This window comes from Manis javanica, chromosome 1 (genome assembly GCF_040802235.1).
Source record: "Manis javanica isolate MJ-LG chromosome 1, MJ_LKY, whole genome shotgun sequence".
NCBI lineage: Eukaryota > Metazoa > Chordata > Mammalia > Pholidota > Manidae > Manis > Manis javanica.
This window is the reverse complement of record NC_133156.1, coordinates 42554185-42579408: the sequence shown is the minus strand read 5'-3', so window position 1 is coordinate 42579408 and position 25224 is coordinate 42554185. Positions and strand designations below refer to the sequence as shown.

At 35.4% G+C, this 25224-nt stretch overlaps 1 protein-coding gene across 2 annotated transcripts in view; it reads right to left on the bottom strand.

Annotated features, from left to right (window-relative positions):
- Window positions 1-1129: 1129 nt before the first annotated feature.
- The window catches only part of GABRA1 (gamma-aminobutyric acid type A receptor subunit alpha1), a 54334-nt gene continuing 30239 nt past the window's right edge, over window positions 1130-25224 (bottom strand). For both annotated transcript variants that reach the window (XM_017678340.3, XM_037025193.2), the window contains exons 7-10: window positions 21772-21915; window positions 12743-12895; window positions 7975-8177; window positions 1130-3994 (exon numbers count right to left, since the gene is read on the bottom strand). In XM_017678340.3, coding sequence (XP_017533829.1) covers window positions 3683-3994; window positions 7975-8177; window positions 12743-12895; window positions 21772-21915 — 812 coding nt within the window. In that variant the 3' untranslated portion in view covers window positions 1130-3682. The remainder of the gene's footprint in view (window positions 3995-7974; window positions 8178-12742; window positions 12896-21771; window positions 21916-25224) is intronic.

Sequence of the window (25224 nt, the reverse complement as noted above, 5' to 3'; positions counted from 1 at the left end):
TATCTTTGCCTGACTCTCTCCCATCAGAACTTGATTTCCTTAAAGAAAACAGCTGTTTATCTCTACATTCCTATCATCTAGCACAGTACCTGACACAGTGTAGAGCTTCAGCAAATGTTAGAATTTAGTACAATTAAGTGAAATTAATATTTGGAATTTATTTGATTGAAATGTGGCTGTAATGTAATCAAGTCAGATGATCGCTCTTGTTGGTCACAAGAGCTAGATAGATTTTAGAAAACTCCAACAGAAGGTCTTAACAAACAGGTATAATGAAATTCAAACAGATGGTCAGCAATAATGTCAAGTCCATTCTTATTCTGATTCTTTAAATATTATGGTGAGCTTTGACATGGATGTAGTTCGATAGCCAAAACAATCATCATTGACTATATTCATTTTTATGAGAGCCAAGAAATCAATGAATGTGACGGTTCAGCTAGTTTACATGGGTAGTTTTATTTAGATTGAATAAGTCATTTGGTTGGAGGATTTTAAAATGATTAATTTTGTTAGGTACTGAATCATTTTTTAGGAAGATGCCTGTTTATTTGTAGGAATGTAATTTACTTTGGTTTTGTCTGGCCACCATCTGACACAAAAAGATTTCACCTCACATGGTCTTTTCTGTAGAATTCAGATAGTTTTATGCCTACCATTGAAATGATTTTTCTATTGCTATCTATATATCTATTGCTATTAAAGTGAGTATAAGTATTTTGTACTGTAATCTGACTTTGTGGTTATAGAAACAATAAGGAATGTAATAGCTCCAAGGGGCTTTTAAAACAATCCCCAAACTTCTCCTCCCAAACAAGCCAGAGTCTGCTGAGATCAGAAAATAAATTTGCTATGTATTATTAATAGATATGAACAAACTACTATCATTTCAGAATTTTCATTCTGTTTTCTATTTTACAATTTTGATTTTAAGTGCTACAGGTCACCAGATACCAGGTGTTTAACCATTTCCCCTTTTAAAAGTGATTCATTTAAAAAAGGAAACATCTTCAAAAATCTGAGTTGTCTTGGTAGCACTTGGTATTTTAGGTGCTCCTACCAAAAAATGTTTTAAAACAGGGCAACAGTAGGCTCTACTCATAATATGAAGAAAGAGTCACACATTCCATTTTGTTATTGAATAATATTAGTTTTATTATTATGATAGAATACAGTATAACATAAAATTAAGAGCTTTTGCTAAACTCTGTAAAGCAATACATGCATCTGCCATAAACAATCTCAACTCATGTTAGGTTTTATTGCCACTTCACTGCACTAAAGTGCAATAAACATTCAGTGTCATCTTTTAAAAAGTTTTCTAGGGAGTAAACAAGAACTGTCCTCTATAAGAGTGTATCTTCATTTTCAAGGAAGACTTGACTACTATTACATGGTTTAGCAAAGCACTGTATAAAAGCTACATAGAATAATTTGTCTTTGATAAATTGTGCAATTAATTTATACAATAGAGTACTACCCACATATACTAACAAACTAAGAAATGATAGAAGTGCAGTCATTGCATAGCAGAAAGCACACTAATAAGAAATATCCACATCTAATGAGCAAAATACAAACCGTATGTTAGCCATGAGGAATCTGGAAGATAAAAGGCTCTTAATAAACACATTAGGTTAATGTCGAAAAATAACAAGATAAACAACAACATGGAAGTTAGAGCCATATTTTATTTTGTTTTCTATACATGATATCTACACATGATACCAGAGGATGAGATGTCCTTGGTTTAGCCTTTATTGGCCTAGCTCATTGAATTTAGGCAGGACCAAATCAAGCAACAAAGCACATTTAAAAAGAAAACCAGAGTTTGTTTAGGAAAACACAAACTATGAATTTTCCTACATCATTGGATAGCAGCTTTTTGAGAAAAACATTGCTCAAAACTTGGGTATGGATCCCAACTGTCTTATTTGGTAATTATGCTGACAGCTTTATGTTGTAATATTCCAAACATAGTTAGAACATGACATGTGGATTCTGGATACTAATTTTAAATATCTCTGAATTTCTATCAGACAAAAGGAGACTTCAAAAATACCTTCTGCATAAATATTTATCTCTAAAACATCTGGGAAGTAATGAAACAGACTAGAATTTCCATAGGGAGTATTAATGGACCTCTTGTAGTCAAAGCCCTTACATAGTATACCTACAAATATATTGCTACAGTATAAATGAAATGTAATAATATTACTCAATAAAAGCTATTCCCTGTACATTTGTTCATGTATTGTTATATTTAATGCTACATATGGTACAACACTTACTGAAATAGTTGGTATCAGCAAAGATAGCAATAATGTACAGTTGATTTTCTAGCTCCCACTAATGCTTTCCCATTTTTCTTCTCTAGTATCAGAGCCTAAAACAGGGAACTGCAGCATGACTTGAGCAGATAGCAACTGACTCGCTACTGTTCACCAGACAACAGTTTGAAATTATAGGCTTTCTCTACGTAAGTGGACTTTATGCCCATACAGTTCAAGTTCCATCTGATTCCTACATACTGTTCTGTTCTTAGATGCAGGCTCTAAAGGTACTTCCATATCACTGAACATTCCAACAGCTAAGAGCGGTGAGTCCTACACAATATTTTGAGAACACAACTTTAAAAAAAGGTTAAAAAATGTACAATCTCATGCTGTATATTTACATATATAATTTATATATTCTATTTTTGTTTACTAGTCATAAATTTCAATCTAAAGCATTTAAAGCAGTTATATAAAATAATACATTCAACAATTCTAGAGCTTGCAAAATATTTTTGCCCCTTTAAAAACATCTTCATAATGAGAATCAAATTATTATTGGACCCATGTGCTATCTGTATATAGACAGGATAAAAAGGAAATATTTTTTAATTGTTTTATTTAATTTTAATTTTTTTTTTTTTTTTTTTTTTAGTTTTCATTGAGCATCTGTTAAAATGAGTCCTCATTGAATCTCATGGTAAAAGTTCAGATGACAGTGAAGTAGCCTATTTATAGTATTTCTTTCCATTGGATTAAATGTGTTCTACAGTGAGGAACTGCACCTTTGCCTATGCAATTTCCATGAATTTTAAAATAGCATTTAATAACAAAATAATGCATTAGGCATTTTTAAAAAGACAAAGAATGGGGAACTTTAGCTTTGAAAACAAAATGTTAAAGCTATACATCAGTTTGAAAAACAAAACAAAATGTAAGCACACTGTAGTTAGTGCAAAAGACATCGCTTTTTAAAAACATTTCTTCATTAAACATTTATAATGTATTCTTTAAAACACCTTCACATAAAAATATTTTTGACATATACAGTATCCTTATTTTTAGAATATTTGGAATTATATATCTACAAATGACTTGGAGTTACAGAGTTGGGTTTTGTTTTTCATCTACTTTTCCTTTGGACCTGCTTCTCCCCACCTTTCCTTCATTCTGTCTCCTTCTGTCATGATTTGGCTATGGTGCCCCCTCAGAATCCTGCCTCAGCTGTATGCTCTCTGCTCTGGACTGCTGGGCAAGGGTCTGTTGTTCTTGTATGAATTATGGAAATAAGGAAACTTTCAAATTCTTTAAGACAGAGGCAATAAAGCAGATGGGAATCACTGCGTTGAGGAGAGAAAGCAATTCCCAGGGCAGAGGACCAAACAACAGAATGGGACTCGGAGAACCTATTGATGTGGGGTGGGGGCTTTCAGCTGAGGCTCTCGGTTTAAATATGTAGCCCAATAGACCAAGTTAAAGATTCCAAATAGCAGCGGGAAGGCTATTCTTGACAGTCGGTCAATTTTGCTGACACTGTTAAAGGTTTTCTTGGGTTCTGGTGGTTTTGTTTCTGGCTTGACTTCTTTTGGTTCTATGGTCGCACTTTTAGCAATAGTGGCTAAGCCGGGGTCACCCCTGGCCAAATTAGGGGTGTAGCTGGTTGCTGTGGGAGCATAAGTGTTGTTTTTCTTTATGAGAGGATCCTTCACCTTCTTTGGCTGTAGGAGAGAGTAAAAGCATTGTGTTTAATAAACTGTGGGAAGCAAGTTTTTAAGTTGCTGAGCAAAATGACCTTTACTTTGGAACCCAAACTTGTGCTTTATCTAAGAAATATACTTATGACTGTATCATTGGGATGAATTAAAAATGAAGACACAAACATCCAGTTATAGGATTGACAAGTTTGGGGATCTAATGTATAGCATGGTTATAGCTGATAATAAATATCATTATCATATACGTGAATGATGCTGAGTATAGATCTTAAAATTCTCACAACAAAATGAGATGGTAACCATGTGACTGGTTGGAGGTGGTAGCTAATGCTGTGGTGGTATCACAATATATAAATGTACCAAATCAATCACATTGTATACCTTAAACTTACACACTGTTGTGTGTCAATTATATCTCAATAAAGCTGGGGCAAAAATGCAGACAAAATATTTTCTAGGCTTTCCCATTAAGAGGTAGAGTCTATTTCCCCACTTGTTAAATGTAGATTTGTAGCTTTGACAGAGAAGTGCTGTGCCAGCTTGGGAACCTGTCCTCAAGAAGCTTTGCAGCCTCAGCCTTTTCCCTCTGGAAACAAGCCACTGACATGTGAAGACACCCGGACGAGACTCCTGAGTGACTGGACGCCATGTGCGAAAGGCCCAGCCAGTGTCAGACCCCAGGCAGGTGAGAGAAGCCACTGTGCGTCTTCTCACCCTGGTGGAGCCTCCAGTTTACTGCAACCAGGTGCACGAGCCCAGGTCAGACTGATGGAAATGCCACCAGGTTGACTGCAGCCCAAATGCTTGGTTGGTGCATTAAGTCATTAGGTTTTGGGGTGGTTTGTTTTGCAGCAATAATTGCTGAACCAGTTATAATTTGCTCCTATTCCCCATGTTTCAGGTGAGAAAATGATAAAGCAGGGCTATTCAGGGTATGCTGAATTTAATTCTTGTTCAATGGTAGCTGTTCATCAATGTCATTTGTGCAATGATTTACAACTGCAGCATTTCCTACAGACAAGCTTCTGTCATATAGACATTTCTAAAAAATGAAGTGGACCCTTGTTTAGAAGTATGTGGTCTGATGCAGTTGCCACTAGCCACTTATGACTACTGAGCACTTGAAATCTGTCTAGTCTGATTTGAGATGTGCTGTAAGTATGAAATACACATGAGATTTTTGAAGATCTATAAAGAAAAGAAAGGAAAAAGAATGCAATATAACTCCTTAACCATGTTTTGTATTGTGTACATGTTGTAAAGCTATTTTTGATATACTGGCTAAAGCATATTATTAAACCTAATTTCACCAGTTTTTATTTTTTAAAGAATGCCATTAGAAAATTTTAAATTACATATATGGATTACATTTATGACTCATGTATTTCTGCTGGACAGGCTAGTCTAGAAGAATAATTCTTATTCTTTTGTGCCCCTTAAATCACCAGTGAAAATTTTTTTAAGTGCAGATGTCTTTGGCACAATCTCATATTTTTGGATCAGAATCCCTAGGGAGTGGGAACTGGTTATTGATATTACAAAAAAGCCACACAAAGAATATTGATGAGCAGTTTAATTTAACCAATCAAACTCCATGCTAGTTCGATAGATTTCATCTCTCCCAGTGCTAACTTGCCATAATAACCCAGTGCTAAAATTTCTCAAGTGCTTTAATTTTTTGCAACATCATATTGAATAAGATATTGAGAAATATACAGTTGGTTTATTAATAAATAATAATTAACAGTTTTTGTTATTTCTAAAGGTTTTGAGCTCCCTGTATTCTTTAAGAGGTTGGTATTTCTTTCAGCAATTAACTGTGAGTTCACTTGATAATGTGCTGACTTATAGGAATTTTCTTTTTATTTTCAAGTTATACCATGTTAGAGATTGGAAATTTAACTCTCTTAATAACACTCACCTGGTCACAGAAAAAATGTTTTATCTGTCCTTCCTGAATTTTGAAATGAGACTGGGATCACCCTGTGATCACAGTCCCTGTAATAAGCAAATCAAACTGGCAAAGCCTTGGGGAAGATTTTTACAGACACACAGATTATTTATAGAATATATTGCCTATCATTAGGATGATAAAGATATAGAGGTATCATTTATAAATATATATATATATATATAGATGTAGATAAAATATAATACACCTGTATCTACATATGTGCACTGAATAACATGGACTGTAGATAGACTGATTGATTGGATATTTAATTTGAAACACAGTATGTGAAAAACTAATATACGATTATACAGAGATAAACATAAACTGAATTATGAGCCCACCAATACCTCAACCCAAATTCATACTTTGCAAACTAAATTCAATTCATTTAACAAGTCACCAACAACTGATACTGATGCACCAGAATTAGAAAGACACTGACTGGCCTCTTGCAGCATGCAGAGAGTATTAACAGAAATGTTTGCACCTCAGATTTCAGTTGCACATCACCACTTTTTGCATATCATTAATTCTGAAGAACTTTAGTAGAGCTTTTCAGTGATTCTAAGATATACATTTAAATGTTTTCACATGTATGACTCTGGGCTATGTCTTACAATTATGAGTGTCTTATGATCACTCATCTCCAGGTTTGGCTTGCTCTCCTTAGGGCTGCCCTTCTGTTTTAGGACAATGGAGGCCATCAATAGCTAAGGTAAGTATTTGATGATAACTCTGTCCCAGTCTCTCATACCTTTGTCTTGTCTCTTCTCATAACTGAACCTGAGCCAAGGCTCTTAGTTTGCAAATTCAGAGACTTTTTTATACGGGGCAAGCATGTTCAAGGCAAGGTGAATTCTGAGGCCTGGTTCTGACAATGCTGGTTGCAATAGTGCCTCCTGTACAGAACCATCACTTGTGTAGGAGATCATAGAGGTGTTCAACTAACTCATTTGTGGCTGAAGGGTAAATCTTTAAAAAGCTCTTTTAAGAGCTTTTACTTGCAGTATATTTTTCTTCTTACCTATACATATTTTAACAGTACATTTTATAATCAGTACACTAGATGTTTCCACCAGAAAGGATTCTTTATCCTAGTACATTTCTGAAGCTATGGGAAAAACACTGTTAAGCTGATAAACCCTCTTAGAATCTTCGATATACTATGACTCTGTGATACAGTATGCAGTATTATTCCAGTGTATTTGACCACAGAACTGTAATTTTGGGGACTACCTCAAGAGACTAGTATTCTTGAAACAGAATTTGGGAACCTGCTGTAGTCATTCCTCCTAGATTCCTTCTAGATGTCACAATCTCCGTGTCTCTGACTTTGCTCTTCTTTCCACACCATTCCAAGGCTTACTTGCATTTTGACATATTTTTCCTTTAAATCCCATAAATAGAAATACCCTTCCCAGCTGTGTTTTAAAATTTACTCTAAAATATGTTCTTATTGAAGAAGACAGAGATATTCTTGAGATGGTAATTTTCTAAAATGAAGAATTTTTCATGTGCTATGAACCTTTAAAGCAAACCTTTATTTTGGAGAGAGAAGATATGTTTCCTGACCTTTACTTCACTGAAAATTGGAGATAATATATTTTGCAAACTAAATTCAATAGAGGTAATATAGTAATAATATTTATGACCAAAGTGATCAGTCTCAGAAAACAACCAAAAGACTATGATTTTAAAGTTACTAAAAATTATAATGGTGTCTGTAAGTTTATTTGCTCCTGTCAGGTTTGTTAAAGCTGTCCTCAAACTAACAGAGCCCACAGGAAAGCATTTTTGTGTGGAAATGTTTGCCTTTGTGGCTCTGTTACTTCCTTCACTTTGCTCTGCACATCTATCCACTCGAATAGCCTCTCTCCTTAACAGTAGCCCAACTTTAGCACTTGTTTATGCTTTAAGTAAAAGAAATCCTTGTTACTTTGTCTCTGCATTCTTCATCCACCACCTCTCCAAGTCTCATAGGTTTAAAATAATAATAATAATATATCACAGGGGATATTAAAGCATTTACCTTTTCTGGAACCACACTTTTGCCGTCCCATGCATAACCTCTCTTGGTGAAGTAGTTCACGGTGGCAAACTCAATGAGCGCTGAGAACACAAACGCATAGCACACGGCGATAAACCAATCCATCGCGGTCGCATAAGCCACCTTAGGGAGGGAGTTTCTGGCACTGATACTCAAAGTTGTCATGGTGAGCACAGTTGTTACTCCTGTAAAATAAGTACTTCAGTGAATTTGTAGATTCCTAGTACAAAATTTCATCACTGGGGCTACTTGCACAAAAGAAAACCAACAGTGCCGCGGACAGAGCGTGTTTCCTAGTTCCCTCCACTCTGGTTTGAGATGAGTGAGTTTCCAATCATGCAGGCTGCAGTTTATGGTATGGCAGTATTGAAGGGGATCTCTTGGAGGGATAAACTGCTTTGTTATTGAGAAGGTGTTAGAATAGTGAGCTCAATTAAACGGGAACCTTGAACACGGTGTCCCATGTAGGAAAGGAAAAAAATATCCCTGCACTGTAACCACATCTTTAAAAAAGAATACATAGATCTTCACTGTCTCTGATCCACAAATCTCTGAATCCTCAGCTTGCTTAATATTCTGCCTGTGTACCCCAAATGTATGAATCAAGAAGCCAACAGATTCTTGAAAACTGGTAATTGAATAATTTTAGGATTACATTTTGTTACATTGTTAATTCCTCTGCTTTAATACCATTCCCCACCCCCACCCCCATTCTGAAATAGCTACTCTTTTGAAGAAGTTGCAGAAGTTAGTTGCATGTAACTTTCTTGAAGTCATACAACTCAGAAGTGGCAAAATCAAAATTGGAACACAAGTTTGACTGATTTAAATGTCCATATTCTTTCCCTTTCTGTTAATGCTGCCTCATCTTCCCTATTCTGCAAATCCATCCCTAGTAATTAAAACTTCAAAGCAGTTTTCAGGACAGTTGCTTTAGCTTATTTAGATCATTATATCAGTTGGTATAAGAATGGTGATATCCACCAGTGTTCATTTAACAAAATTACAAACCTACTATATGTAATGCACTACACTAGTTAGAATATTTTCAGGTTCCTTTTAGCCATATGAAAATGCATAAAAAGCAATTCACAGTACTCTAGTGGAGGTGGCTCAGGCTTCATGGTGTGAAAAAAAAAAAATCCTAACCTCTTCTAGTGACTTGTCCCAACCTTACTATTTATTGGCTTGGTGGCCTTGAGTAAGTGAACTTCTAGAGACCTTAGTCTCTGTATCTGTCAATGTCACTGTTGAAATTCTAAGAAAGGGAAATTTTTGCATGGTTATTCACAAGATTATTTGAGGATTAAATATAATAATATGTGAAAGCATTTTCAAGATGATAAATAAATTTTTGCCCTGGCAGATAGTGTCATTCCATGTGTCTAAAACTCAAATTTATTATTTCTCCTTTTGATTTTTAGTAAATGAGCAGAGTCACAGAGCTAACAGGTAGCTAATTTCCTAAGCTGTTTTAAACCATCTACTATTCCCTAGTTTTCTATGAATTTCAAGGTAGGTGATCTGTGTATTAGGAAGTAATAGGATGAAGAAAAAAAATACTGAGACTTTTATTAAATCATATTTTTGATAGCTGGTCACAGCTGTAGTTGAATAGACTTAATGTTGAACTTTCAAGGTTTTACAAAAAGTTCTGGGGGTACATTTGTATCACATAATTAACAAATGACTTAAAGAATATTGGCTGGAAAACAATCCCCCCAAATTTACATATTACTATTAATCGAGCAAAGAGCAATGCAACTGAATATCAATATTTGGGGAAGAGAGCAACACAGTCTCAAATCCCAGCTCTGTAATTGCTGAGTGACCTTGAGAAAACTGCCCCACAATTCTGAGCTTCTGGGGTTTTTAAAAAATTATTTCTTGTAAATTAATTTTAATAAGTCTAACTCAGAAGGTTAAAAAAAGTATTAAATAAAATAGTAGAATAAAAATGTTAGCAGTTAGCCTGATACTTATTAAGGGCATATTAATGACTGTTATTGACAACTTCAGTACTTTTAAATAAATCCCTGCTAAAGTGAATCTCATTATTTTTTCAAATTTTGGTTTATGTAAGCAGTTATCAGAAGTAATTTGGGAATGGGTGTTCTTAAACCAAATGTATACATAAACTGAAAGCAGTTAAGAATAACATAGGAGAGGATGTATGTGTGTGTTTTATGTTGTCTTACAATTCCTGCCAAATGGAAAGGCAAAGGAATAAAAATGTGTTGAGCATCTATTAGTTCCAAGTACAGAGTCTGACAATTTATATATTTTATTTTATTTTTCTCAGTCTTTTAAATAGCACTATTTTACTTTGATTATACTCTCATTTTATCATCAACTGGATCTTAGAAAAATGAAGATTGAATTTAAAGCCTTGCTCTACCTGGCAGCAAAACTACATGACCATATAGCCCCTAAGTGAGAGGGTCAAGAAGATGATCCTTTAGACATGAAAGAGGCTTTATTCTTTGTTGCGTTCTGGATGCCTTTCAATAAACTGCTATAAAGCAGTAAAGCACAACTTCTGTGGGTTTTTCTTTTCTTTTTGTAGCTTTTCTACCTTTTTTTCCTTTTTGTAGTTAAATACCCCTGATCCTCTCAGGCATCTCACACAGCTCAGAGGAAGGTGCTGAGTTCAGACTAAAAAGAATAGAAACATGTGTACTAAATAAATGTTAAAAGGCTAAAGGTCTTATAAAATTGTATTTGCGATTTTATTGAACTTAAAGCATCAGAAATATATAACTTGATACACAGAAATAGTTGCCACAGCTGATATGTAGTTATGTTCACCAAAAGGGCATGAGTCAGCTGAAATACCAGATCGTTGAAAATGTTAAGTTGTAAGGCTTTTCACTTTTAAAACATTCCTAATGCTTTAGAGGATTTCCAAAGAGGAAGGGTAGGATTTGTTGTGGTGAGATGGGGGAAAGTGAGCATTTAAAAAAAAGTCTTTTTCAATACAGTGTGGTGCTTGTTCAAAAAAACCATAAAATATAAATATCTTTGGTGTTCTAATTTTAAAAAAATTGATTTCTAGTGAATAAAAGGCTCAAACTACGATGTATAAAGAAGTATCTTCACAAAAGTTAAATTCTCAATTCTAGTAAGTCACTTCAATGCCAGTTAATATTGAGAAATGATAAGGAAAAAAACAATTTTGAAATGAACTACTCTTTTGCTCTCCAGCTGGAGTCATTCTGGGTCTTATTTAGCTGTTTCCTTAGGCGACCATCAGAGCAAAGATTTTGTGGTTTCCAAACTGGAAACATTTTGCTAAATTCGGAAGAAAAGGTTCTTTCTTTTAAGCACTTGTAGCAGAGTCTTGTAATTGATTTTGAGATAACTGATTTTTCATACCTTGCATATTATGGAAGGCTGATACCATTGAAATCTCTGCACACAAATAATCCTCAATTTAGACTGTAAACTTCTTAAGGCTTTTATTCTGTAGTAAAAGTTCGTAAATAAAGCATGTGCCTCATTCATATTTTAGAATTAGCCTTGATAATTGTGTTTGGCCAATGAATGTTGGCCGTTACATCCAAATGAATGATACTGCTCACAATATCATTTCTTGTCTTGTCATGCGGCCTGATAGCACATTGCTAGTGGTACAGTGTGGTAATTTGGGGCATAGGGTCTAGATCTAAGAGTTTGGGTCTTACTCCAGAATCCTTCACCTCACAGCCTTGGGCAAGTCACTCAATCTCTTGTTCCTTAGCTTTCTCTTCAATAACACAAGGATAATCATTGTACATAGGAATTTTTAGTGTTTAATAAGATAAAGTAACTTTATTTCATAGAACAGTGTATGATATAAAAACACTCAATAAATGTAATATATGATTTTTGTTGTTATTCAAATATTACACTCCACAATGCAACCTTCATGTGGGGAGTGACCACTGCTTCATTCTGTGCCCAGAAAAGAGGAGGAGTTCACAGTAGGCTTCAAAGAAAAATTCACTGAATCAATGAATGAATCAGTAACTTTTTATGATGGAATCTTTTGTTTTTATTAGTATGAAGTAAAATTAAAACAGTGTTCTATGAAACAGGAAATACCTCTTTATATGAAATACAACTTCTAAAATAATAAATCAGGGGATGAGTATTCCTATTAGTAAAAGGTTATTATCTTTTCGGTAATTTTCCATTGGAATCCGTTAACTTGAAGCATCTAGGGCTTTTTAAACATTTGAATAGAAAAAAAGTGTATTTGTAACTCTTCAGAAGCGCACACATTAGGTAAAATGAGGTATTTCTTGTACTAACAAGAAGGGCATTAATAAGGTCTTCCTGCATAAGGAACCCTTGCTTTCCTATATGAAAGGAAGGAGTTCTGCTGATATTTTCTCAGATTTTCAATAAATAACCTGATACATGGTTATGTATTCTGAATGTATGGTTTAAATATTAATGTTTCTATGTGTGTGTGTTTTAATCTGTCATGATGCATTTTAATGCCTGCTTCATTCTTTTTCTCTCCCAAAATATCAAATCACATGCTTATTAATCCCATCTATTTATATGCACTAAAACAGCCTGTTATTTAAAGAAGGAATTTTAAAAAGTCATATCATAATGAGAATGATAATTCCTTGAACCTTTCTATTGTACTAACTTCAGATATTAATGTACAATTGTTCTTCATTCTATTTGCAATGTCACTGCTACAGTACACCTTCTCCTCCAGACCCTTGCACGCATGTCTTGATTAGTTGGCACTTACCAAAGACAGTCCTTGCTGGTACAGACTCTCTGTTGAGCCAGAATGAGACTTGGGAGAGAATAACTGTCATTATGCATGGCAGGTATGTTTGAATAACAAAATAGCCAATCTTTCTCTTCAGGTGGAAATGAGTGGTCATGACAACATATTCTCCTACAAGGTGAAACAGACAGTAAGGTGAGCAATTTGACCTTGAATAGAAGTTATCTCTGAGTTTTTCCATCAGCATCAAAAACCTGGAGGTTAGATGTATCTCTTTCCATGTGACATCTGGTTCCTGGAGAGAATGGTTTTTAGCCAGGCAAGAAAAGTGACATTTTAAAAACACACCACAGTGGCTCTGAGGATGTAATTGAGGTGTCAGAGATCTCATGGATATTTTTACATCCTAATACTGGTATGTCATTTAAGAGACATATCTGAGCATATGTTTACAGACTGGCTTTAATGTCCATCACAGAAATATGCCAGATCCTGATGACATCCTCCAATGGGTTAGGACAGATCCCTAGCTTGCCCACTGCGTGGAAGATTTAGGTTATCTAATGAAAGTGTTTTAGTGTCCAAGTCTAAGAGCTGAATTACAGCTTCAGTAAATCCTTTAAGTAGCTCTCTGACTTGGGTTAAGTCATTTAGCTTAGCCTGCAATGAGGAGTGTGGGATAGATTCCACTTTCTCAAAGTTTATTTTGAGTAACACCTTCATCAGAATCACCTGGGAAGGTTTGTAACATGCAATTCCCCAGGTCCCATCTAGATAGACAAACCATTCTTTAAGTTGGGGCCAGAAAAATCCAAATTTATAACTAGCTTTTGAACTTGTTTCAATTCAAATTTCCAATCCCATACCTGGTCTGGGAAACAGTGGACTAGCTAGGCACTTCCCATAATCTTTATCTATTCTAAAGTGTAGTTTCATTTAGAGACCCCAAATTGTAGGAGTTTTTTTTTAAATTGCTGCTATATTTGCTTAATTACAATTCTTAGAAGTTTTTACCTTTATTCACTTTCAATATATACTTAACTGTCTGTGGGTGGGTAGGAGAGAAATAGCAGATTTCTTCCTATAATCACTTTTTTCAGTATTCACCTATCTCTACTTTCTCCTTCTCTTCAGCTCCACACTTTTCCCTACTCAGCCTGTGATTTATGTCTCAGCACATGGCCAACCAGCTTCAGCCATTATATTGTCGTCAAAACTGCTTGTGATCTCTTAATATCCACAGCGAGGATCTAGTCTTAAGGAAGATCTCAGTCTTCAAACTGGCTGCTCACTTTCTTTTGCAGCATGAAAAATTAAGCAATGCTGTCTGCCCCTACTGTCCTGATAGCTCTCTCTTTACTCATATTCCCTCTTTACATCTCATTTTCAGTTTCTTTTGCTAACTCATTGATTATTTCAATCAGAGTATTTATTGAGTTCTGTCAGGCACCAATCATCATCTGCCTGCAAAGTAAATGTAGAGGTTCCTGGTGTAATTTTGTTGTCAGCTTTCCTCCCCATTTTTTTTCTTGACTCTAACAAGGTTTTTTCCTCATCACCTCTGCTCCTAAGTGTCATTTCTGTCCCGATATCTGCCAAAGTACATCTCTAAGTTACACTGCTCTCAAAAAAATCACACGCTGTCTCCAAATATCTAGATATATCATAGACATAGATTTTCATTGACATTATCAACTAAATATGTTAAAACTGACAGTAACCTTTTCCACAAAAAATAATGACCAGCACATAGCAGTGCTGCTTTTCCACTTAGCTTCTGCCCAGTGGCCCTCGCATCTGTCTATTAGCTCAGGCTAAACACCTGGAATTAATGCTAGGATGTTAAGTAGGGCTTCCAAAAGGGAGAGGATGGACGGTTGGTCATTGCAAATTTAATTTCACCTGTGCAGTATCTCTCAGTCTATCTCTTATCTGTGGTCACTGCTTTTATCTCCTTTGTAGATTTACTCTTTTGTAGATTTACACTTTTGTAGATCTGTAAGAATCTTTCAACTGTCTTGTCTGTCTCCAGTCACTTCCTAACTCCAATTTTCCCTAAATTTTGATGTCAGTGGTCTTTTATAAAGCATACCTAAATACCTTGAAATACCTTAGTATATTCCCATTATCCAGATCAGGGATTTTCAACCTCAGTGTACTGACATTTCCGACCAGATGATTGTTGTAAGGTTGTGTTGTAGGACAGTTGGCCACAGCAAACACTCCCCTCTCGCAGTGACAATCGACAATGTCTCTGGTGTTGCACACTAACAAGCAAACTCCCCAACCTGTACTCAGGACTCTTCTCATCACAGATCTGATATGCATTTCAATATTACATCTCATGTCTCACCACACGTATCACTTCTCTGTATCTTGACTCACAAAATTCTCTACTTGACATCTCATTGCTGAATATTTTGTTCAACTATTGGGTTCATTCCATAGTGGAATTGGAAGAAATGTACTGTAGAGGAAAGTTTATTAGCTTTGGAAGAGAATGAGTTTGGGTTCAAAACCCAGATATGCTATTTTCTTACTACATAGCCTTGGGCAACTCAAACTCTCTGATCTGCAGCTTCCTCACCTATAGGATAGTGAAAAGTATATTGTGGGTAGAATAAAGAATAAGGGCTCTAACTAAGATCATGCTTTACAAGAGTTTTAAAATAAATTTTAGTTTCTTTCTCCATTTTCTTCTCTTTCTCATCCAATCGAATTGGTAGAAGAAATACATTTACTCTCTTAAGTAGAAAGTCACCCAAACATTCATATATGCTTTCATTATTAATGGGTATTAATGGTAACCCCTGCCATTATTGATCAACAGTAACTTCAAGTTTACTAACAGCTCCTGTTTATATTTATAATATCTCATACTTTTCATTTTAGCTATTTACATGCATATATCCCACCAAACTGAACACTAATTGAGAAGAGGGATAGTTCTTTGGATGTAGCATTTCTTTACATATCCTACGTATTCAGTACCCACCTATGGTGAAAAGGGATGCACTCAGTTTTAAGGATGATTACCTAAATTTCAATCCATGAACATCTCTCTTTTAAAGGGTAAATAAAATGTTAACTCATTTCATTTTCTATAGATACTTTAGGTGATGTCTCCAAGGCCATCTGAAAGATATAAGTGATTCAAACTCTAGAAAAATGCAGAAAATCAGTTTTCCCAGGGTTCTGCTAAAATGGAGCCTTGTGTGGCCATAGCCATGTTACATTTCAACTCCCAGAAGCATGCATTATTATTCCTAACCATTCATTCAATTGTAGCCTGCAAAATGTCAACAGCTCAAAGAAAGAAATTCCATCTTTCATATAATGTCAGAAAGATGAGTGTCTATATATATTCCATTATCATCTTCTGTTGTTCACAATGTGACATTTTGGGCAGATTCTGCAAAGAATATTATTTTGGAGGAGCAATTATTTGACATATTTGTTCTATAAACCACTTCCTCACTGACAAACTTGAGAAAGAATAGGATTTAAAATCTTTTGAAATCATCTTCCTAAATCAAATAAAATCTAGGAAATTTTGACATAAAACATTTAAGAAAAGGAAAAGGTGGCAAAATCAGAATCATGCTATAATGGTTTAAAAAAATTGAAGAAAACAAAACAAAAAAATCAGTTTCCTAGATTTGATTAAAAGAGTATCTCTTTACAGCAAATGATTATGTACTAAGTATGTTGAATTCTTTTCCTCTAATTCAACACTCTAGAAGAATTGTAATTCAAATGCAATTGCACATCACAAAACCCTGAAGGAAGCTTGTAAATTAGATGTGAAAATATTTTTGATACATTACAGTATCAAATTAAGGAAAGGAGAAGAAAAGGAGCAGGGATATAATTTTGTAAAGCAGTTCTGATGGTTTGTTTAGACCTGGCTTCTATTTTTTGCTTTCTCAAATGTTAGTTATTTGAAGAGTAGACACCTTGCTTAAAGTTATTTGACTTCGGTTTACTTGTGTGCCCACTTAAAATGATATTGTTTTAACTGTTTCTTTGGATGTTGTGAAGATAAATGATAGATGTAAAAGTTACTTAAAAAAATTCTAAGTCACAAGCTGATATACAGTGTAATGATAGAAGGTACAAAAATATATTCTGTTAGTCAATAGTTCTATAACATGTTTCTGTGTTGACAGATAATAACTACACTAGTTGGAGTGAGGATTTAATAATGTATGTAACTGTTTATCACTATGTTGGATAGCTGAGACAGAAAGAATATTGTATATCAACTATACTTCAATAAAAAAAAACAAAAAAGGGAAATTCTCTCTCTAGCTCAAGAAATTAACCATTCACTTCTTCAACAAAATTGTAGCAAACATTGATTTCATGTAAAACTGTTATTTTCCTTCTAAGTATTTTAAACTTTGTATTTTCTAAAATGCACTTTAAAAACGCCCTTTTTAAAAGAAATAAGGACTCAGAAACATCATTGAGGAAGTTGTTATTTTAATATCTACTTCAAAGACCATTTAAAAAGAAATAAGGAAACAATAGTTATAGTTTTAGTTCACTTAGGCTTCCTGGACCTGTCTCCTCATCTGAAATATGAAAAGGTAGACTAGATGACAATAGAAGTTTCCCCTTCCACACACCAATTCTTAACATTTTATGGTTATAATTATTTCTCTGGAGATCATGTACTAGGCAGCATAATGGGAGCCCTGAGGGTCCCTTGATGAATGTTGATCACCACTGCTGGCCCCTAGTCAGGGAAATCAGTTGCTTTCCTCCCCCCTGACCCTCCAGGGTCATCCTTAAATCAACTCATCCAGAGAAGACTGTCTCCAGGAAAGAGCATACAACAATATTTCTTGGTCATCTGTTCTAAAGAAATAATGGTCATTCATAAAGAAGATACATTCTTTTTCAGTAAAACTAACCTACATTTCCTTTGATCAAATCTGCCTATTGATTTAGGTAAATCAAAGACTTTCCACCAATCATTGTATATTTTAAAAAGGCAGTACATATTATTACATTCTTTCATTTTTCAGCCAAAATATTATTCTTCTGCCTAGTGGCTAATTTAGTTATTTTACTTTCCTGCACAAGTCATATTTGCATGCCCTTTAAAATCACTATTATAATTTTTGCATGGGGTTTCCTTTAAGAATTACTCAGGAAACATAATGTGATGTACTGGGATGAGATAAGGGGCCATTGCTGGGGTCTACTTCCAAACTGCCTTCTCTGATATTTCAAGCAGAAATGACCTCCTCTTCTTTATGCCATCATGTAGCTGTCTTGTACTAGTTCTATCATTATTAGTAAGAGTAATACCTAATATTTATTAGATACTAATTTTAATATGTCAGATACTCCACTAACAGGTGACATGAATTTTTCTGATTTCTATCTCACAGAAGCTCATGAAGTAGTCCTCTTAGTATCTCCAACTAGTACAAGAGAAAAAGATGAACAGAGTAATGTCTTGCCAAAGGTCACACAGTTGACAAGTGGTAAAACCAGCATTCAAACCCTCCCACTGTAATTCTAGACTCCATGCTCTTAAACTCAATGTTGCACTACATTGTTGCATTTTCACACACGTCTATCTTCCTCTTACTGGTTTGTCATGCAGTTGGGAGCACATATTCTGCAGCTACCTAGATTCAAATAATCATATCCCAGATCTGCCACTGCTCAGGATGTAACCTTGGAAAAAATTGTTAAACCTCTCTGGGTTTAGCTGCTCCATCTGTAAAATGGAGATAATAATACCTACACCCTGGGGTTGTTGTGAGGATTAGAATAGTGCCAATGTATGTTAACTACTTACATCACTGAACTGTGAGCTTCTTGAGGGTAGGAACTATGTGTCCTTCATCTATCTTCTCTAGACCCAATCACAGTATCAAACACACGAGCAAATAATTGAAGGAATAAGTGAATAAATAACAGTACTGGATTTAGAAGCTAACTAGACTCATCATTCTGTGTGCCTGTAAAGGTTTTTCTGTGCCAGGTGAATAAGGGTACTTCAAACTAAGTCTCCAACTCATTTTCTCCTACCACAGCTGATGACAGACTCCAAGGAAGGCACTGTGCCTCTAATATGGTTACACTTAATTAAAAAATATGCAAGTATTTGAATGAGCCTCATACTTTACCCTCCTAAATCACTGAAGAGGTATCTGACCTGAAAGCGGTTGGGGTAGTGTGAGTGTGTGTTCGCATGCGTGTCAGTTTCAGGCAAGTGGGCAACACCTTCCAATCTTCTAAGAGGTGATATGCATTGCTTCTCTACCCTCAGAGAATTTTAAGGTAGAAGAATATGCTTTTTATCTAATCATTCTCAATGTGTGTGCTCTTTCCTGCCGTCAATCCTCGTCTTTTGGCAGAAACAGGGAGGTAATAATACTCAAGGTTGCTTATCTTAATGTTTACAGGGCTTCAGATGTAAAATAATGGGGTTGAAGATCTTACAAAGATCTTTGCTTCTTCCCACAGAAATCTATCAAGGTGGCTTTTTATGAGCTAAAGTAAACCCAGAGGAAGTGTAGTTCTGTGTCTTGTGGAGTTTAAAATGAACACCATGCTGATCTCCCACATTTGAAGATTTGCTTATCACTCTCCTCATCCCCCACCTACATCCAGTAAGGGGATGACAAAGAAAAGCTTTTGTTTTCAAGATCAACTTGCTGCTTAAGCACAGAATGATGACTTTTAAGGGATCCAGCTTATGAGGTCCAGCCAGCTTGGTGGTGTCGGGTTGGGTCACTGCCTCTCATACCATATTGTGACTGTGCATTGTTTCTGAATAACTAGAATGTACGTGGACTGAACCCATAGGTTGGCAGAGGTGAGGGAGGGCTCCAAGTTCATCAGACCAAGCCACTTATTTTTCAGACTTAGGAACTGTGGCATAAGGAGAGATACAGTGACATGACAAGGTCACTAGCATTAGAGCCAGGTAGGAGGCCCCCACCTCTGAGTAACCTTTGTGGTCTGTGTGTACTTTCCCACTGCGTGCACACCACTGCCTGTGAGTGACTGCTTCCTTGCCATCTCCCAACCTCCATTCTAATGAAATCAGATGGAGAATTACTCCAGGGAAAGTTCTATGTCTATTATTTTGAATGCTTAGGGCCTAGAAGAGTGATCGTTTCCCACAAAATACAGATTAACAATGTGAAGGTCAACCCCTATAGCAATCCTTCCTTGATTATCCTAGGCTGGATCCACTTATTTTTTACTTATTAATTCAAAACATTTATTTAGTACCTCCTCTGTTTTGGTTATTATAGTAAATAATAGGGATGCAGAAGATAGACATGCTCCTTGCCCTCACAACAATGTTAATCACAGCATTTACCACCCACTTTGATAATTACAGTTTATGTTTTTCTTCCCTGAGATTTCAGATTCCATGACTGCAGGATCTTTGCCTTGTCTATCATTGATTCTCTAGTGCCTGTATGAATATCCAGGTTATAATAGCATTCAATTTTTAAAAATTAAATAGTGTTCATTTTAGTATCTTTTCCAACATAACTTGTAAGGAAAAGTTTTTTTCAGTATTTTCCATGTTTTGGGATATTTTCAGGACTATGGCAACAACTATATATGCCACCATGAGTCTTTACTATGTAACTCTTCTAAGACATTTTATTTATCTCATCTTTAATACAAAATTATAAAATCCCCATTTCTTAGAAAAGACCAGAGTTTCTAAGAGGAAAAGTGATTTTCCTAAAGTCACAGGGCTTCTAAGTGGCAGGACCAGGACTTAAGTTCACAAAGACTTGAGTTTTTCTCACTGCAAAGCCTAAGGTCTTTCCATTATGTCACATGCATTTCTAATGTGGATACAGCTAAGGAACAGTCTTCTCCATTTTCCAAAACAAGAAAGATAAATATTTGAGCATCTAGAATAGCCACAGGTAGTATAAAGTAAGCAAAAGATAGATCCTGTTAAGCAGGGATTATCCAACAATGATCAGAGTGACCTATTACTTGAACTCATTAGAATTACCAGGGTCCTAATAGTTAAGCTTAAAATTTGGATTTAGTCCAAAAAAGGAAGAAATTTCTTTCTGAGAAAAATAACACTTCCACACCCCTTTTTATTACTAAATTATCTTTTTTAAAGAAATTAAAGATGAAAGTGAATGAACTTTTAAAATTTAAAGACAGCCATACAATTGTTGACCATTACCAAGCTTTCAATAATTGAACAGAATTAAAAATATTGGGATGGGGGGGTAACTTTTCCTAATTGTTACAGTCCAAACTTTATTATAATTTTTTGACTTATGATCAAATTTCATTTCATCATAAAATGGATACCTGCGTAACTAAACTCTTAGTTTTTGAAAAAACTTTGAAAGCATAAAATTTGGATTCATCTGCTTAATAGTATCTGATCCAGTTCTTAGTATTTCACTGGTAAAACACGCCTTCTTCTAATTCCAAAGTGAAGTGATCAGTAATGTGATTATGTTTCTGTAGGTTTTAGCTGTGGAATATCCTTGGCTAGAGATAATGAATGAATTTGGAGAGGAAGTTAGCTCTTTGGTATCTATGTGTGATGATAATTACAAATCCACCAAGATTCACTGAATCATGGCAATAAGTGAGGCCTAGATGATATTAACAGCTAACATTTATTAAGAACTATTTATATGCCAGGAGCTGTGATAAGTACTCTTCATGGATTTAATTTATTCCAACGACCCTGTGAGGTGACCACAATCAACTAGCAAGGTAGAAGAGTAAGGATTTAACTCCTACCTTCTTCACCTAATTGTTAATATATATAAGTACTGTGCTATGCTGTTCACACAGACCCAGCAACTTACTTTGCAGAGACAGAAGCTAAAAGACATTAAATGACACGTCCAAGGTCACAGGCCTACAGAGTCTACACTAGTTCGTAGCTCAGCTGTTCCCTGTGTAGCACAATTTTCTCTCTCTTTGTGTTACTGAAGGACTTACTGAAATTTTAGATCCTCACAAAAACTCTGTATGGTCTTTCCTCCATATGTGAAGTAACAAAAAGCACTTACCTGTACTAGACTGAACAATTCCAGAGTCCACTGTTTGTCCAAGAAGATCATACTGGTTCAGGCGTGACCCATCTTCTGCTACAACCACTGAACGTGCTGGCTCTCTGGTCCACTCATAAACAACTTCTGCTCTGGTATAAGCATCTAAAGGAAAGAATGGGAAGTGGTTCGTATGTTATACTGCTGTAATTCAGCTAATTAGCTAGTATATCCAATCAGTTTCATATTTTCTACTGCATGTTCCAGAGGGAAGGCCAGGAATGGAGAGCTCATATCCCTTAGCTTAGGAAAACAAAAACATATTTTCCTGATTCATTCAGTTATCTGTTCAATCTTACAACAAATAGTTACTAAGCATCTACAAAGGATGAAATACCTTGCTGAAAATACAGTAGTGAGCATACACACACGATTCCCTGATGTTGAAGAACACATATGGCAGTAGCGGGGACAAAACTTGATCATTTAATGACTATATAATTTCACATAGTGTTAAATGAAATACAACAGGTCAGAGGATAGAGAATGGGGGAAGGAGGAGGTATTTTAGGTAAGGGACTCAGAGAGAGTCATTGAAGAAGTGACCTTTCTATGTGTGACAGAAATGAGACAGTGAGCCATCTCAGTCTTGGGGATGAGTTCCCTGGGTGGGTGAGCTCATATGTTTTTTCCCATAGGGAAGGTAAAAGTTTGACAATCTTGAGGAAGAACAGGAATACCAATCTGGCTAGAGCAAAGGGATGAGAAGATACAAGGCTAGAGGGCAGTAGCCTGGGTCCAAATTATGTCAGACCAGGGAAAGTCACAAGCAATGTGAAAAGTAACAATGAAAATTTTACTAAGCATCTGTTTTTCAAAGAAGACTGATTTTGCTTCCTTTTAAGTTAATTATATTTTTTATGGAACTTTACTCCCATGGTGGTGAGATGCTGATGAGTGGTACCATGCAGCTGTTCATACTTCTCAATCATTTTATTTGCCATGTTGCTTCTCCTATAGGAGAAGGCGGGTCATAATCCTGACCTGTAATCCAGGAAGGAGGTTGGGGGAGGAGGTGTATAAAGTGACAGAGAGAAGATTAAGGAGAATGAATTCCATAGCTTTTCTGACTTCCAGTCATAGAACACCCACTTCACATAGGCTGGAATGATGGTATATGCTCTCTTCTGTTTAGATGTGGAGTGATATTAAAAATTTTTTAAATATTGCATTAGTAAAATCAAAGCATTTTCAGGGTTTTTGAGAGGAAGGTCTTATGGCAAAGCTGGCCTTATGGAGAGCATTACCCTCTGGCCAACATCTGCATTAGCTACAGTAAGCACAGTGTCCAGGGCCCACACGGAACTTGTAGGTGGCCACAAAAATGATTTAATTTCTTTTAAAAATCAGAAGGAAAAAATGAATATAACCCAACTTGGATTATATTAATCTTTATACCAATATAGTTCTAAAATAAAATGAAAAATACAAAATACAAAATAAATATAATTTTTATATATATTTTTGGAGGAATGGCACACAAAGGCAAAAGTGCCAATGACCCATAAAAGTTATAATGACCCAATCCCCACCCCAAGGTAACCAGCCTTTGGTGTTTGGTCCAAATCTATATTTGACCAAACTAAAATACCATGAGATGTAAAATGAGGGTTGCCTTTTTAAATGAACATGAAGCTGCCTAAAATTAGATGTGAGCCACGCCCCTAATTCCCTGACCCAGTGCTTCTCCAAGTGACCACGTATATCTGGGCTGGAACTCATCCCCAGGAAAAGCAGAGTCAGCATTCCCTAGATTTTACTTGAGCATCTTGTCTGCTCTATCATGTTTACTATCATTTCTGTACCAAGTTGCAATTGAATATCTCTTTTTAAACAAATTTTTCCAGAAGTTTGAAAGAATACACAGAGAATTAATTTAGTGCTTATCACCTCTTCTGTGAAACATGTAAGAGTGAGAAATAGATAATTTTGGAGTTTGCTCTCATCTACTTTTCTTTTTTAGTTGTGGTTGTCATCACTGGCTTTTTTTTTGTCACTGAATTAGTCTTTTATTTACTGATTTACTGTTTATTTATTTCCAGCTTTTTAAAGTTATAACTGAGAAGAAAAATTGTAAGATATTTAAAGCACACAACATGAAGATTTCATATATACATACATTGTGAAAGGATTCCTCCCACTGAGTTAACATATTTCCTTGACTTAAAGAAAAAGCTTGAAACATTTCAACAGTGTACACAATAGGTGGATTACAGTTGTTAGGAGGATCTAAAACTTTACTTAAAAAATCCCCTTGAAAAAAGCACAGCACACTAGTTTGAGAAGAACCATACTGCTTGCAATTTTTAGGCACCTAGATTCAGTAAAATGTTTTCCTGATCATGATAAATTCTTGTTTTTTAAATGTAAAGATCTTACTAAGAAAAAATATTGAGTTTATGGTAACACAGAATCATTGAATGTTAACATGGAAGGACTTTAGAAGTCATGCAGTTTATCTCAATTTACAGATGACACAGAAACATTTAATGACTTGTTTAAGGGCACATGGCTACTGGGTGGGAAGAATGTACAATACTATTCATTCTATTCCACTTCTGTTAATAAGAATTTTCTGGACAAAACTGTGTATTATATGCTCAAAAGCCAAGCTAGGATACTTGGTGGTCACATAATTAGTGATGAAGCCAATTTTAGACCTTGTGTCATTTTGTAGTAAATTAAAGCTCTTGCTACTGTATTGGACTCTCATTACTAACAGTGCCTGCATCCTATTTTTTTGTGCCCTGTCAGGTATTGTTAATGGGCTGCTAATACAGTTTGAGAAGGGAAAAAATGTGTTACCATAATTTCTCATTTCAGATTATTCAGTGTCTCATTTCTTGCAATTTCTTAGAAACTCCATTACATAGGAAATCTACCATAAACATGACCTTGTTGTTCATGTCTCTCAATGGAAATCTCCCAAAATGTAGAGTAAATTCACATGATGAAAGATGGTGTCTTAACACCGAGGAGACAGATATGCCTAAGGCCTCACAGTAGGTGATCGGTTTATTGTTACCACATTTCCATATCTGGAAAGTACATCCGATGAGAACTTCCTTGCATTGAGGTTACGCAGCATAAAGAAAAGAAGGTTAAAAAGAGTTTTCAACTATTTAGTTAAAAATGTTAAGCTCAGATTTCAAAAAAATCATAAGATTACCTAAGAAAAATTTTTTAAAAGACAAAAAGGTTTTGGTTGGGTTTATGAAAGAACTCTGGGGTAATACCACACTGGGAGTATGGATTTAATATCAGGAGAACATCTACTGACTGACACTATCACTTCACTTTTAGAGACCTTTACTTTTCCATTTGTATGAGACAGGTGCACTAAATACTTTCTAAAGTTATTTGTTGTTTAGAATTCATTTAAATCTGTGCTTATCCCTCTCATTATTTGCAAGG